At 36.2% G+C, this 18077-nt stretch overlaps 1 protein-coding gene across 3 annotated transcripts in view; it reads right to left on the bottom strand.

Annotated features, from left to right (window-relative positions):
- Positions 1 to 18077, bottom strand: part of HOMER1 (homer scaffolding protein 1) — a 137180-nt gene that overhangs the window by 16453 nt on the left and 102650 nt on the right. For all 3 annotated transcript variants that reach the window (XM_021077838.1, XM_021077830.1, NM_001243811.1), the window contains 3 exon segments: positions 14322 to 14478; positions 11881 to 11991; positions 10922 to 11002 (listed from right to left, as the gene is read on the bottom strand). In XM_021077838.1, coding sequence (XP_020933497.1) covers positions 10922 to 11002; positions 11881 to 11991; positions 14322 to 14478 — 349 coding nt within the window.

Here is an 18077-nt window from a genome sequence, read left to right on the forward strand (position 1 = left end):
CTACAGCTGCTGGCCTGTGCCAGAGCCATAGCAACTCGGGATCCAAGCTGCACCTGTGACCTACACCACAGCCCACAGCAACACCGGATCCTTAACCCACTGAGAGATGCCAGGGATCAAACCCACAACCTCATGGTTCCTAGTTGGATTTGTTTCCACTGTGCCAAGATGGGAACTCTCACAAATGTTTTCTTAGATCAGTCTCCCAAGGCAACAGAAATAAAACACAAATAAACCAATGGGACCTAATCAAACTGACAAGCTTTTGCACAGCAAAGGAAACATTAAAAAGAAGAAGAAGAAGAAGAAGAAGAAGATGATGACGACAACCTAAGGAATAGGAGAAAATAGTTTCAAATGATGCAACTGACAAGGGCTTAATCTCTAAAATATACATACCGCTTATACAACTCAACAGCCAAAAAGCCAACAACCCAATTGAAAAATGGGCAAAAGACCAGAACAGACATTTCTCCAAAGAAGATATACAGATGGCCGACAAGCACACGAAAAAATGCTCAATATCACTAATTACTAGAGAAATCAAAACTACTATGAGATACCATTCACACCCGTCAGAATGGCTATCATTCATAAGTACACAAGTAACAAAATGCTGGAGAGGGTTTGGAGAAAAAGGAACCTTCCCTACACTGTTGGTGGGAATGTAAATTGGTACAACCACCATGGAAAACAGTATGGAGGTGTCTCAGAAAACTAAATATAGAACTACCATATGACCCAGCAATCTCACTCCTGGGCATATATCCGGACAAAACTTTCCTTGAAAAAGACACATGCACCTACATGTTCACTGCAGCACTATCCACAAGAGCCAAGACATGGAAATAACCTAAATGTCCAACGGTAGATGAATGGATTAAGAAGTTATGGTATATATACACAATGGAATACTACTCAGCCATAAAAAAGAACAAATTAATGCCATTTGCAGCAACATGGATGAAGAGACTCTCATACCAAGTGAAGTAAGTCAGAAAGAGAAAGACAAATACCATATGATATCTGGAATCTAACATATGGCCCAAATAAACTTTTCCACAGAAAAGAAATACATGGACATGGAGAACAGACTTGTGGTTGCCAAGGGGGAGGGGGAAGGGATGGGATGGACTGGGAAACTGGGGTTAATAGATGCAAACTATTGCTTTTGGAATGGATAAGCAATGAGATCCTGCTGTATAGCCCTGGGAACTACATCTAGTCATTTATGATGGAGCATGATGGAGGAGAACGTGAGAAAAAGAATGCACATATGACTGGGTCACTTTGCTGTACAGTAGAAAAGTGACAGAATGCTGTAAACCAACTATAATGGAAAAAATAAAAATCATTTTAAAAAAAGTAACATGAGGATATTTAGAATCTTTCAAAAAAAAAAGAAAAAAAGAAAAAATATTGAAGGATACAAACTTTTCCCCTACTGTTTCCCCAAAGTGGTGTTTTTGAAATAAGAATTTGTAAACCACCCCAAACTGCCATCCTACCCAATAAATACAAAGGTACCCGTAATCTTCATCTACAAAAACTGTTAAAAGATGAAAATAGAAAATTATGCTAAAAACACTTCAGTAAATAAAAGTTAAAATATCTCAAAACACCAACTGAGGCACCAGAAAATTCTGACAGAACCCTCCACTCTGAATTAAATATTCTCAAGCATTTAAAGAAGAACTTGAATCAGATATCCAAACACTAAAAACAGAAATGAGCCAAAACTCTGAAAAACAGGAGTTGACTAAAACCACAATAGAAATGGAAGAAAAAGGCAAAATTATATCAGAAATGAAGACTAAATTATACAATACTCAAATAAAAACAGATGTGAATAAAAAATACTTTTAGTCAGGAGTTCCCTGGTGGCATATTGGGTTAAAGATCTGCCATTGTCACCGTTGTGGCACAGGTTTGATCCCAGGCCCAGAAACCTGCACATACCTTGGGTAAGGCCAAAAAAGTATTTTTAGTCATTTATGATTTTTAAAAATCCAAAGGAATGAAAGAAAGATAAAGTAATAAAAATGGTTAGAGAGAAAACAGTTGAAATAGAAGACAAGACAATCCAACTGCTTATCACTGGAGCACCTCAAGAAGAAAAATACCACAATAGGACAGAAACAATATTTAAAACTTTATATAAGAAACTTTCCTGTCCGTAGTTGTCACTGCTATGTCATGGGTTCAATCCCTGGCCCAGGAACTTTTGCATGCTGGGGGCGTGACCAAAAAATAAAAGTAAATGCATGGGTGGACATGTTAATTAGCTTGACTGCAGTTATCATTTCACTATACATATGTGTGTATCAAAACATCATGCTGTATACCTTAAATACATAATTTTCAAAAAAATAAAACCATTTTGAAAACTCAAAAAAAAAAAAAAAAGAAGAAGAAGAAGAAAATTTCCTGGACACAGAGGAAGACCTAATCTATAAATTAAAGGTCCCACCAGGTACCTGGGACAACTGATCCTCAACAATCAAGTCCAAGAAATAGTCCAGTAAAATGATTAGACTTTGAAAACAAGGGAAAAAAAGTCCTTAGGGCATATGAGCAGAATTAGCCCAAAATGTCCAAGGCTAGAAAATCAGACTAGAATCAGACTTCTCAAAAGCAATATAAAAACAAGGTAATAATGGAGTGGCATTTTCAAGAAACTCAAAAAAAAAAAAAGAAAGAAAATTATGAACAGAGGATTTTGTATCTAGCCAAGCTGTTATCCAAATACTAAGTCTATTAAAAACAGCTTAAATATTTAAGAACTGAGAAAATAGGTACCATGAGCTCTTCTGGTACTAGCTACTAGCAGACAGGCTTCATCCAACTGATGAAATGATGTGAAAACTGTAGAAAAAGGACTGATGGTGAGCTTTTACTACTTAGCATATATCAAAGACTTAAATAAGGGGATTATGGTTAAAAAGTAGTATAGAAATGTTACTTATTCTGACAAAGTAGAAATAATGCAACTAAAAAAAGGAGAAGAAAAAAGGGAAGGGAAAGAGAAAAGCAGATCCGCTCATTCATTATTACTGAATAGGTAACAGTTCAATGTCAAAGGACATCATTAAAAACGAACAAACCAGATAGAGAAGTTTAAATATGAACACTGTTGATTAGGAGCATTTTTTTTTTTTTTTGATTAGGAGCATTTTTAAAAGATGGAAGTTCAAAGGTGACACTATGACAAAGTGAAGACTACCTTAAATTTCAAAAAATATAAGAAAGAGCAAAGAACACATCATATAGAAAAAGAAACAAAGTAATATAACATACATATGTGTTACATTTAGGATAGATAAGCAATGAGATCCTACTGTATATGTATAGCACAGGGAACTATATATATATAGTTAATCTCTTGGGACAGACCATGAAAGAAGATAATATAAGAAAAAGAATGTATATATATTTAAGACTGGGTCATTTGGCCCTAGAGCAGAAAATTGTCAATCAACTATCCCTTAATTAAAAAATAAAAATGAAATTCAGTTTTAAAAAATATATTACCTATCAACTATACAAAGCATAATGATAAGTTGAAACCAAACATAAAAATCATATCAACAAACATGAATGAGTTGCCTAGTTTTAAAAAAAAATGTTCAGACGGGCTCACAAAGCTCTACCCAACTATAGCATAACACACAAGGAACATCCACAAAAAGTGATCATGCATTAGGTCACAAACCAAAAAACCAGTCAGTTAAGCATAAATGTTACAACAAGGACTCTGTGGTAATATTTTAATAAGACGTGGAATTGATAGCTAAGTCAGAAAATAAAGGTCCTTCCACTTGGAAATTGATTTAGAAATTCCAAAACAATGACATGGGCAAAGGAATACCAGGGTGGGGTTGTGACAGTGGTAGAAAAACTGACAAAGAAAGAGACTTTTAATGATAAAAAGCTACAACTCACAATAAGGATATAACAATTATGCTTATGTTCCAAGAAACACAGCAGCCATCCCTATAAAGTAAAAACTACATGAGATTTAAGGAGCCACAGATAAAAATATATTGAAAAGAGATTTTAATACGCCACTCTCATTATAGGACAGATCAAGAGGAACAAAAAAAGGTAAGGATACAAAAGATTTTAATTACAAATCAAAGAGCACTCACAAAAATTAATCATATATTACATTACGCAAAAAGCAGTAGATTATATAAAGCAGAAATTATACAAACAAACCCTTGTGATCACAACGCAGTGGTAAAACTTGACATACATCAAAAAACTAAAAGGCTCTTCCACCAGGAAACTAAAACACATTCTTTTTTTCTTTTTGCTTTTTAGGACCCCATCTGCAGCATATGGAAGTTCCCAGGCTAGGGGTTGAATTGGAGCCGCATCTGTGACTTACACCCCAGCTCAGGAATATGCCAGATCCTTAACCCACTAAGCAAGGCCAGAGATTGAACCCTCGGCCTCATAGTTCCTAGTAGGATTCCTTTCTGCTGCACCACGACAGGAACTCCTAAAACACACTATTTTAAACGTCTCTTCAGTAAAAGGGAAACAAAGCTAAAATTACAGAATTTCAGGAAATAATGATAATGAAAACGCTGTCAGAATTTATGGGATACACTTACTGATTAAAACTATAGATTTTCTTCTGATCATTAGATTAATCGGAGGAAAATTTATAGCTTTAAACACATATAAATAAAAATGACAATAACGGAATTAAATTCTCTCAAATGCTAGAAAAAGAATAAGAAAGTAAACAAAAAAAGCATAAGCAGGAATAATAAAGAACAAAGAAAATATTAATTAGAAGAGGATAGAAAAATAGTGATATTAATAAGTCAAAGTCTTATTTTTTAAAATACTTAAAGTAGGCATCATTTTTAAGCTTAGCTTTAAAAAGAAAAGGATAAAGAACAACTATATAAAATAAGAAATTGCAAGAGTTCCCACTGACTATTTAAAAACCCAGATGGAAAGGGAGTTCCTTTCATGGATCAGCAGAGATGAATCTGATTAGAATCCATGAGGACTGGGGTTCAATCCCTGGCCTTACTCATTGGGTTAGGGATCTGGCGTTGCTGTGAGCTGCGGTGTAGGTCATTCACAGATGCAGCAGCTCAGATCCCACTATTACTGTGACTGTGGTGTAGGCCAGCAGCTGTAGCTCGATTCAACTCCTAGCCTGAGAACCTCCATATGCCATGGGTGCAGCCCTAAAAAGCCGAAAGTAAATAAATAAATAAATAAATAAAAACAAGATGGAAAGTGTAATGGTCTAGTATCTACAGAAGGAATAGAGAGTAATCAAGGAATTACTCCACAAAAAAGTACTGGGCTCAGATAGTTTCAAGGGGGAGTTCTATTAAACCTTCAAAGAACAGATAGTTCCAATATGACATAAATTACTCCAGAGCATAGAAAATGAAGAGAAATTTCTAAATTATCTTATGAAGCTACTATAACCTTGCTACCTAAATCTTATAAATTCTGCCCCCACCTGAAAAAAAGAATATTACAAATGAGTATCATGTAAAAATTACAAAAAATAGGTAACAAAAATCTGACACTGTATTAAGAAAATAAGGCACCACAGCTACGTGGTATTTATTACAGGAACAGAAAGGTGGTTCAATATTAGAAAATTCATTAATAAAATAAACCATATTAATGGGTCTGGAAAGAAAAATTACGATTATCTCCACTGCTACTTAAAAAAGCTATTAACAAAATCCACTTATTAGTAGTAAAAACACTCAAGAAAATAGGAATTAGCCACTCATTTTTTTTAGTGATAAATCTGGCGTTTAATGGGAAAATATTAGAGGGATTTCCACTTAGGAACAAAATAAGTCTGTCATCTCCACTATTTTTTAACATTGTATTGGTGTTTTTACCGATGTAATTTGACAAAGAAATCAACAGAGGCATAAGAATTGGGAAAAGAAGAGATAAATCATCCCTATTTGTAGATTATATGTTAGTATACCTTGGGAATCTTAAGGGAGACATGGAATAAGTGACAAAGCTAGCTCAAACAACAAAATGATTTAGTAAGGTAGCAAGATACAAAATTAGCAAACAAAATTCAACATACAAACAATAATAATCAATTAAAAAAATACAACGGTAGAGAAAATCCTATTTGCATTAGTAAAAAAAGAAGATAAAATATCTACAAATAAACAAGAAACACGCCAAACTCACATGAAGAAAACACTAACACACTTCTGTAAAACACAAAAGTAGATGTGAAGAAATGAGAAGACATTCCTCGTTCTTGGATAGAATGGAAACCTCACAAAGATAACACCTCTGCTAAAGCAAATTATAAATTTTAAGCAATCCCAGTGAAACTTTTTAAAGAACTCGACTTTTCATTGACACTAAAATTAGGATGTTAAACTAAAATTCATATGGAAAAATAAACATGTAAGAATATATTTAAAAAAGCAATGCAAAAGAAAAGCTGTAAGGAGAGACTGGCCTTATCAGACATTAAAACGCGCTGTAAAGTCTGTTCAATTAAAAGAGCGTGGTACTAGGAGGCATGAATAGATAAGTGTGACTAGCAGATAGAATAGGAAGTCCAGACAGACCAAAATACACATGGAAATTGATTATCTCAAATCTCTGGGGAAAAGGATAAAGTTTTAAATAAATGGTAATAAGATACCTAGATAAGTACTACAGGGAAATATGGATGGATTCCTATATGACTTAAGTTTGGAAAAGAGCTATGTAACTATGACTGACAAGCCAGAAACAATGAAAGAAAAGAAAGATATATCTGACTGCCACATAAAAAAACCACTGCCATTTTAAGCAAAGTCAAAAAACGATGACAAACTGCAAGAAAATATTTGTAACATAATTGCAGATATAAAAAGAACTCTTGAAAATTTTTGGAAGAAGGATCAAAAACTATAGAAAAAAGGGCAAAGGACATGAAAACCCAATCTACATGTGCATAAAAAGATACTGAAACGGCCTTTAAGCTTAAAAGATGTTTAATCTCACTCATAATATGAGATACACAAGTTAAACCATCATCTCTCACCTATCATGTACTGCCAAAAGTTGAGAACACATTTTGTTGGTGAGGCTGTGGAGAAATAGGCACTTACACTGCTAGTAGTACAAGGGAGAACTGGCACAACCCATTATGGAGAGGAATTGGGCAATTATGACCTTCCCACTTAAAAATTTTACTTCTAAGAGTTACACTTCTCCATCAGTAACAAAATACCTATCCACAAGATTACTGTGGTGTAGGAAGGCAGCTACAGCTCTGATTCGACCCCTAGCCCGGGAACCTCCATGTGCCATGGATGAGGCCCTAAAAAGACAAAAGACAAAAAATAACTAAAATAACTAAATAATAATAACTAAATAAATTTAAATAAATAAATTTTAAAAATTTGTAAATAACTAAATAAATTTAAAAAAGAAAAAATGATTTTTCACTTTTAAAAATGATCTTTCATTTCATACAGCGGTAAATGCTACAAGGAAAAATAAGAAGTGGTAATATTACAAAGAGTACCTGGGGGTGGTGAGGGCCTGCAGAAGAGCGCCTAAATTGGGAAGTCAGAGAAATTAACATGGGAGCCAAGACCTAAATTATACTAGAAACCAGCCCATTTGAAGATCTGGGGACTTAGAACTCCAGGCAAGGATATGCCATGTATTCTAAGGTGAAAATGCACTCAGTGCCTTCAAAATACAGAGAGATGACAGTAAACACGTCGAAAACTATTCAGTCTTACTTGTAATCAAAAAATTATAATACTAAAAAAAATAGTGAGAAGCCCCTTCGTTCCCTATCAGACAGAAAAGATGGGAGGAGACCAATATCCAGAGGGTTATCTTGCCTTTCCAGATACAGGTTTCTCAGCAAAAGAAATTGTAAAATATTGACACCCAGTAATTCTTTTTTTAAAAGTTCATCTTAAAGAAATAATGTGAAAGGCAAGGATTATGTACAAAGATTCATTATGACGTTATTTATTATAGCTGTAGCACTGAAAACAAATCACCATCCTTGTGAGAATCTTGGAAGAAAACCATGGTACATCTAGATAGGAGAATGCTATGCAGCCATGACATATGCAACTTATGACATAATGTTAAGTTAGGAAAGCAAGATAAAAATTGGTATCTGTATGTCTCATATAAAGAAAAAGTTACCCAAACAAACACTGGGGGTAGGAAATTCTAAAGGCTTTTGCCTTAGGATAATGGTATTGTTTCTTCTCTTTTTTCTGCTAAATTACATTTTCCTAAATTTTTTACCATGAGCATACATTACATTGATATTTGGGGAAAAAACAACTTGCGAATTAGAAAAATCATACTATTCTTAACTTACCCATAACTATGAGTTTTTTAAAATCCATATTCACACCTACAATCCAATTCCATGTATTGCATTTTCAGACGTTCCTCACCGTTCCAGAAATTTAATGGTTTCAATTTTTTGGACTGATTTTATGAATGGAGGTTCAAGAGTATTGGAACTTTTGATAAAGAGATCTTTAGGTAGAAGGGAGCTGGCTATAAGTAGGAACTTTTCTTCAAACTGGAAATAATAGAGGTTATTTCTGTGACATGGTTTTTTAGAATGCATTCTTAGGTTTTCTTTTCTTTCCATCCACAGCTGCACCTGATGCATATGAAACTTTCCAGGGTAAGGTCAATCTGGAACTGCAGCTGCAGGCCTGTGCCACAGCCACAGTAACACTGGATCTGAGTTGCATTTGTGACCTATGCCACAGCTTGTGGCAACGCTGGATCCTTAACCCACTAAGCAAGGTCAGAGATTAAACCCGCATCCTCGTGGACACCATATCAGTTTCTTAATGTGCTGAACCACAATGTTAACTCCATGTTTAGGTTTTCTGAAAGCTTCCCTGTCCAGTTCCAGGTAGGTTGTCCTGATAAGTGCTTTTGACAGTCAGTGAAAGAACAGGTAAGAACTGGTATTCATAATTCCAAGTGTAAAATTCAATTACTGCTCAATCAATGATGAAATACATGTAGAAGTTTGATATGAATAAACCATCCCCTGGTTTCTAGGGAACAATGCCAATGTGTACATAACTGAAAACATTTTCTCAAGAATTGTTAGAGATGGCTTGGATGCGTGGCTGATGAAACAGTATGGTAATGCAGAAAGAACAAAGATTTTGGAATCAAAACAAAACCAGGCGTCCCTAGTTTCTAGCTCAGTGCCTTAATTAAACCTGTTAACACCTCTGAACTGCTGCCCTCTCTTTGAAAATGCGGATACCACACCTGCTACTGTAAGGGTTCGAGCTAATGTATGTAAGTGCTTAGCAATTGTCTGAATCACAGCAAGAACTTAAACAATGGGAGCCAAACCAAACAAAAGACAAAACGAGCCTGAATTTCCCCTATTTCTTCCAGCCCTGATTACACGGTTCATATTTTACTTCTACACCAAAGTTTTCTCAACTTTGGCACTCTTGACCTTTTGGGCGAGATAATTCAATGCTCAGCATCAAGCTTGGCTTCAACCCACCAGACATCAGTTTTACTATCCTAGTTGTGAAAGTAAGAAATGTCTCCACATATTGCTGGATGTCCACAGGGGCACAGAACTGCCCCTAGTTCAGAACCACTAATCTACAGAGATGGTTAAAATGAAGGAACGGTATTACATAGGGCAGACCAAAACAAGGAACTTCATTTCCTCAAGACAGCTGAAAGTGAATGATGGTAGAGGAAGAGAGAAATGTCTCATTTCATAGAAAGAACCTGTTTTCTTCATGAAAGGTCTCTACTGTCATAGAATTTGTGCCCATTTAAATACAGGTTGGGGAGTTCCCGTCGTGGCGCAGTGGTTAAAGAATCCGACTAGGAACCATGAGGTTGCGGGTTCGATCCCTGCCCTTGCTCAGTGGGTCAAGGTTCCGGCGTTGCCGTGAGCTGTGGTGTAGGTCACAGACGCGGCTCGGATCCTGCGTTGCTGTGGCTCTGGCGTAGGCTGGCAGCTACAGCTCCGATTCGACCCCTAGCCCAGGAACCTCCATATGCCGCAGGAACGGCCCAAGAAATGGCCAAAAAAAAGACAAAAAAAAAAATAAATAAATACAGGTTGGACAAGTTAATCGTTAATCTAGCCAAGCTTTAGTTTCCTCATATGACCGCTACATGGATTAAAAGTAAAATATAAGTCAAGGGCAGTGTCTGGTACATAGCAAGCACTGAATACATGTTGGTCATTCCTATTACAATCTAGGTGCTCCTTCCAATCCTAGGCTTTCAGGTCCCACTTATCACCCCTTATCCCAAATTCCTCACTCTATAAAAACATATAGGAGTTGCTGTATGGCTTAGCGGTAACAAACCCAACCACTATCCATGAAGACATGGGTTTGACCCCTGGACTCGCTCTGTGGGTTAAGTATCCAGAGTTGCTGTGGCTGTGGTGTAGGCCAGCAGCTATAGCTCTGACTTGACTCCCTAGCCTGGGAACCTCCATATGCTGTGGTGTGGCCCTCAAAAAGACAAACAAAACAAAAATTTTGTTTTTTTGTTTTATTAATATATATATATATTTTTGACTGGGTCACTTTCCTATTACAGTAGAAACTGGCACAACATTGTAAATCAACTATACTTTAATAAAAAAGACAAATAAATCTGAAAAAAAGTAGAAATTTCTAAAATAATGTATTAAAGACAATTTAGAAATGACCATGTATAATGATCATAAGCTACCTAGATGAAGTTAGCAAGTTATTTTTGAAAAATCAAAGATTAAGCATGAATCAGAAGTCTAGGAAAAGAAAAATGACCAACAATCTACAAAATGGAGTTGTAGAAGAAAGTTATTACTATTTGAGGGAACGACTGATGCGTTTTTATATAGAAACGAATAATTAATTAAAGTACCGCTCACCTGTAGTTTCTGAGTCAAAGAGTCCCTCTGCTCTTGTAGTTCTCTGGCATTATCAATTTCTTGTTTTAGTCTTTCTATTTCCTAGAAAAAAACAAAGAAATGTCTTTAACAACAATATTTAAACTACATCAAGGAAAGAAAAGGCTTTATTTTTCCCTGAAATTGTTGTCCCAATCCTTAGAAAAAATATGATTTAAAAAATATTCCTTCACACTGACTTTTAAAGGGGTAAATTAATCTTTATAGGTATGTTGTCTAGTATAGAATAATCTTAAGCAACACATCAACTTGGTGGTTTTATTTATTTTTCTTTTTTGCTTTTTAGGGCCGCACCCATGGCAGATGGGGTTTCCCAGGCTAGGGGCTGAGTCGGAGGTACAGCTGCCAGCCTACACCACAGCCACAGCAATGCAGGATCTGAGTCATGTCTGTGACCTACACCACAGTTCACGGCAATGCCAGATACTTAACCCACGAGTGAGGCCAGGGATTGAACCGGCAACCTCATGGTTCCTATTTGGATTCATTTCTGCTGTGCCACAACGGGAGCTCCCAACTTGGTGGCTTTAGTATACAGCATTACTTATGGACAGCAATCTGAATATTTTAAGGTTGTTTCAAGTTTTATGGATATAATTCTTTTCTGTGATATTAAATTTCTTGACTGGAAATCAGAGAAAGCAAGAGCTTGTACATTTCATTTAACTTCTAATGGTTTCAGTTGATTATATGAATGCAATTCTCATACAGAAGGCAAGAGGCAGTATCTTAGTCTGACTGCTTCACCACAGTTCATGGGGAAAATATGAACAACCTTAATATCACTCAAGAAAAACTGCATCCTAAAAACATCCCACAAACTTACCTTATTGCATCAGATACCTTTAAATCTGACACAGTCTCTAATATCTGTACACATATTTTCATGAAATTACAGACCAGTGAGAAGTAGCAAATACCTCTTCCTTCACTTTCAGCGTCTCTTCCAGTTCTTGTATTGTCTGATTTAATTCTGTCTTGTGGCTATGCACTGCATTTGCTTGGCTACTAACACATTCAAGCTCAGTCACCTAAAATTAAATGAGAAAGCAAATTAAATTATATGGTAATTTCAAAGGATTTCTTGCTAAAGACATATAATAAGTCCCTGGTAGGTGAATAATAAATTCTGAATCGATATAGGAAAAAAAACTTTGAGGAATATTAAAACAGAGTAGAAAGAATAGGTTCTTTAAAAAGATGAATTTAGGACAAAGAAAAAGACCAAAGAAAAATAATTATGTATATGACTTGGTCATAAAAAGGTCAGGAAAACTTCAATTAATGATTAATGATAGCAGAGAGGCCCTATAATGGGTGTCTTCCTTAAAAATCTTCTGACAACAAATTCAAAATCAGCCATCTGCCCTCCATCTGTAGCCTTCAAATTAAAAAATATAATTTCTGAAAACTGGCCTTGCAGAAGTGAGAAATTTTTCAAATACATTTCTAAAATGTAAAAGAATTTGGAAGAAAAGATATGCTTAAAATACAACTTAAATCATTTGAGACTAGACCTTGTTCACATCAACAGTGTCTCTAAATGGCAAAAGAAACAGTTCTCTACTCAATATGAATTTACTGAGGGCCCAGAGACCAATTTCCCTTTTAATGAGTACTTGCTATTTTTTCAGAGAACACAGAGAAGGGCATTGTCCCTAAAAGTTAGACCATCCAAAAATAGTCAAAACAGGCAGAAGTCAACACACACACACACACACACACACACACACACACACACACACCCCAATCTCTCTTGGATACCGAGGGATGATGTACTCTAAGAGTAATTTAACTGCCTGCTAAAACAAAAATCAACGTGAAATATTCAGAGAAAGATAACAGAATCTATGGGCGCTACATCATCTCATTGACCATGTCCAATACACAACCAAAAATGACTAGACATGTGAAGAAATAGGAAACACAACCTGCAGTTAAGATAAAAATCTATATGTATATACACACACATATACACAAAGCCTGAGAGAATTTGTTGCCAGTACACTTGAAGTACAAAATAATGCTAAAGGAAGTTATTCAGGCTCAAGAGAAACGATACCTGAAAGAAATTTAGATCTACAGGAAGGAAAGAAGAGCACTGGAAATTATAACTATGTGAGTAAATGAAAATAAAATTCCTTAAAATTCAACTGACTATGTAAAGCAAAAATTCCTCAAGGGCAGAGAATACATAAAAAGGATAACTCTTCAATGAATGTTTTCTGGATTATGAGTTATTTGTCCTAGGTTAACTTTTTTTTTGTGGTTAAAAACACACATAAAATTTATCAGCTTAACCATTTTCAAATGTATAGTTCAGTGACATTAAGTATATTCACACTGTGTTAAACAGACTTCCAGAACTTTTCATCTTGCAAAATGGAAACTCAATCCTCATTAAACAACTTCCTTCTGGCCCCTTGTGAGTTAACTTTTATATTTAGGATACAATGGTGTTTACTCAGGGTTCTTACTCTCCCTCCTGTCTCTATTCAACTTCTATCTTATTTCCCCTGTCACCCTGGTTCTAATACAGCCCTCAAATTGTGCTGTGGTACTAAGCCCATTTCCTACTGTCTATGGAAGTCACATTTTTGGCATCCTTTTTAAAAACAGAAACTAGTGGCACCTGCTTCCTATTGGGTGAATGAGTATTCTTGGAATAAAAAAATTCTTTATAAGTAACTGTTTGGTCCTCTGATATTAATGGTATTGGGATTTTCGATTTTTCTTTTACTGCCTCATATTTATAATTTTACCAACTTTTACAAAGAATTTTCTACCTGTATTTTTCAAACTTTTTTTTTTTCTTTTTAGGGCCACAACTGTGGCATATGGAAGTTCCCAGGGATGGAGGTTGCATCCTCATGGATACTAGTTGGGTTCTTAATCTGCTGAGCCATAACAAGAACTCTATCAAAGTGTTTTTTTAAGAAAACAATAAAATAAAATAGTAAATGCATGATCATTAACTCAGTGTAATTACATGTCAATTGAGTATTTCAGTTTTCACAGGAATTATACAAAGTCTATATTATTATTCCTATTTTGTAGATGAGGATACTGAGTGGAAAGAAGAGGGTAACTTACCCAAGGTAATACAGCTAATTAGTGGCAGAACAGGAATTTGAAATCAGGTCTTTTGACCCCAAAAGCTGCATATTCTTCATTCTCATTAAACTGGAGAAAATATTTTTCTTAACCAATACACCCCACATATAATACAACCCACATATATATTTTGATAACCAACAAAAAGCTCCAGAAGACGTCCATAGGCTGAATGTACATGTAAATTTCCTCTGATCAAGAAAATCCATTAGCCATAAATCCTTATCGACAGCAGCCCTGAACTTACCCGCTTGTGCAGACGTTCTGCTTCCTCTTGATATGCAGCAAGTTGCTGTTTCCATTGTTTCACATTGGCAGTGGACTCCAACAGGGCTGCGGTGAGTTTGGCATTATTTCCTTTGAGGGTAGCCAGTTCAGCCTCCCAATGTTTGCTGATTGCTGAACTAAAAGAAAAATAAAATTCTACTGATTACTCTGAATATTGTTACTCTGAAGAGATAGCAGTATTCAGTACTATTATTTGGTTTGTAATCCGTGAATGTTTCAAAGACAACTCAAAAAGAATAAAAACACAAATATTTCACTGAAATGTTCTTAGTGAATAAAACCTACCAAGTAAAGAAATTTACATAAAAGCTACCAAAACAGGAGGCTTAATGTGGAAGAGTTTCCTTCCATATGACAGAAACAAGCATCTACAGAAGAGTTGCTACCCATTCTCTTTTGAGGAATAAGCATTATATCCTGAAAAATATCTATAAACAAAACCTAACAATGTATTGTTTTTAAGAACATCAAAGTCTAAAGTATAATTTCATTCCTTCATATGAGACACATGAGGATGCTTCCATGTCAATAGGTTTGGAACATGTAATATAGTATTCCTTTGAAATTACTGATTCATTTCATCTTATTCAGAATTTTTAAATGTTCCAACTACAAAATTTGCTGCAATAAATTGAATAGGCTAGACCTAAAAAGTGGTTCTAATGTCTTGACATCTGGTAGAATTTCAGTGTCACTTACAGAACTAACCTAAAGCAAACACTTTTTCCTTATTTAATGTTCTACTTGATAAGTTACTCAGAGTTAAGTATCACAACCAAGACAATTTTCTAGGGAGCTACAGCCACTGGCCTCTACCACAGCCATAGCAACACCAAATCCTTAACTCACTGAGTGAAGCCAGGGATTGAACCCGCATCCTTATGGATCCTAGTTGGGTTCATTACCACTGAGGCAGGACAGGAACTCCTACAACTTTTTATCATTACACAAAGTCCTACTGGTCTGCACTGTCCTAGATAATCTCTTTTTTTCTTTCATTTCTATGTATTATGGGATGAACTGTGTCCCCTAGCAAATGATTATGTACAAGTACCAACCTCCATATGTCAGAGTATGTGTATATTTGGAGACAAGAGTCTTAAAAGAGGTATTTAAGTTAAAAGGGGTAATTAAGGGGATCTCTGATTCAATAGGACTGGTATCCTTTTAAGAAGAGGAGATTAGAACCCAGACATGCACAGAGGAAGCTCCTATGAAGACACTGGAAGAAGGCATTTGCAAGCCAAGGAGAGGTCTCAGGAGAAACAGCCTTGTCAGCATCTTGATCTCAGACCCCAAGCCTATAGAAATATAAGAAAATAAATGTCTATTGTTTAACCCACCCAGTGTGTGGTATTTGTTAGGGCAGCCCTGGCAAACAAATACTACATATAACTTTAAAAAAAAAAACCCACTATATTATCTGTGATGTGATTTATAATAAATATATATTTTGGTCTTTGTCCGTGGTCCCTAGCTCAACAGTTCCTCAATCCCTTAAAACTTGTAAGCAATAGAGCAATAGGTGCATCTTTTGTTATATTTCATCTTTTGTCCTTAGTTCCTAAAACTGAAACAGAGCCATAAAGATGAAATGTGTCTTGCTATTCATAACAAGCCTCATTTAGCCACAACAGAGTTTACATTAATGAGGTGACTTTGGGAAAGCCACTATAGATGGGGGGACTGGCTGCTAACTCTTGTCCTTCCCAGCACAGATGAAGACCCGTGATGGTTAGGGGAAAGGTAGGAAAATAAAACTCTATAACCTTGTGAAAGGAATAGAAAATCATCCTGGTCTCAGACCAGACTATCCTGGTCTCAGACTATTAGAGGTCTCCAACCTTGGGGCAAGGGGCAGGAACTCCTGCATAAGATGCTCAAATTACAAGGCTGAATCACTGAGCAAGATCAGTGAGAAAACCTCCACCGTAATACCCTGGAACACAGGGCCTGCCCAAGACTGAGGCTAGACAAGGACAACAGAGAACCCTACCCTAACCCCTACCATCAAGCTGCAGTTCTACAGGTGACCCTGGTGGTCTAGTGGTTAGGACTCCATGCCTTTGCTACAGCTCAGGTTCAGCCCCTGGTCTGGGAACTGAGATCCTACATCAAGCCATTGCCTGCCACAGCCAAAACCAACTAACTAGCCAAATGAAAAAACACCAGAAAATAACAAGTGTTGGTGAGAACGTGGAGAAATTGGAACCCTTGGGCACTGCTGGTGGGAATGGTGCAGCTGCTATGAAGAACGGTATGGCAGTTCCTCAAAAAATTAAGAACAGAATAACCATATGATCTAGCAATTCTACTTCTCAGTATATATGTAAAATATATTTCTACAACAATGTTCAAAGCAGTATTATGCACAGTTGTCAAAAGGCAGGAGCAACCCAAGGGTCCACTAATGCATGGGTAAACAGAATGTGGTAGGTACATCAAACAGACAGTGGAGTCTTACTGAGTCTTAAAGTGGAAGGAAGTTCTTACACATACTACAACATGGAGGAACCTTGATGACATTATGCCAAGTCACCAAAAGACAAGTACTATGTGATTCCACCTATATAAGTTACCTAGAGTAGTCAAATTCATAGAGACAGAAAGTAGAAGTGTAGCTGCCAGGTGAAGAGAGGAATGGAGAATTTTTGTTTAATGGGTATAGAGTGTCAGTTTTGAAAGATGAAAGAGTTCTATACTTTGATTCCACAACAATGTGCACTTAACACTATTGAACTATACACTTAAAAATGGTTAAGCTATTAATTTTTATGTCATATATATTTTACCCTAATTTGAAAAAAAGAAAAAAAATGCTACATACTTTTTTATGATTCCATTTATATGTCATTAAGGAAAAGGCAAAACTACAGGGACAGAAAACAGACTACTGGTCTGCTAGGCACTGGGGGTATGAGGAGAAGATGACTGCAAAAGAGGATAGAATTTTTTTAGGGGGGAGACTGAACCCTTCTTTACCTTGATTGTGTTGATGTGTACATAACTGCACAATTTTGCCAAAACTCATACAACTCTACAGTGGAAAATGCATATTCTACTAAATATGTTACACTTCAATTAAAAAATAATCACACAGGAGTTCCCATTGTGGCTCAGCAGGTTACAAACCCAGCTAGTATCCATGAGGATGTGGGTTTGATCCCTGGCCTCACTTGAGGGTTAAAGGTCTGGCATTGTCATGAGCTGTGGGGTAGGTCACAGATGTGTGGCCCGGGCCCTGCATTGTTGTAGCTGTGGCATAGGCTGCAGGTGCAGCTCTGATTCAACCCCTAGCCTGGGAAACTTCCATAAGCCGCAGGTACAGCCTTAAACAACAAAATTAAAATTAAAATAAATCTCACGATCAAAAGAAAAAAAAATCTTTCTAAGCACCTCTAGATACTCTTTTTGTGACTTCTAGGATTACAAATAATACAAGCTAGAGAGTGAAATGGGTAGAATGGTCTCAAAGCTGCTCCATTCATATCTGTATTTGTTGGCATAGAAAGAGACTGGGTGGGTAGGAAACAGAATTGCTGTGACACATAATGAGAGCGTTGAAAATAAAAAGGAAGGAGGTGAGGGCATCTGGAGATGGTGATAAGAAGTAGACAGGAGAAACAGGATTACAGAGGCAGGGATATGCAAAGGAAAGGAATGGGACATACACAAGGTGTAATTAAAACCGGTTTGGGCAGGAAAAAATGGAAAC

This window comes from Sus scrofa, chromosome 2 (genome assembly GCF_000003025.6).
Source record: "Sus scrofa isolate TJ Tabasco breed Duroc chromosome 2, Sscrofa11.1, whole genome shotgun sequence".
Taxonomy (NCBI): Eukaryota; Metazoa; Chordata; class Mammalia; order Artiodactyla; family Suidae; genus Sus; species Sus scrofa.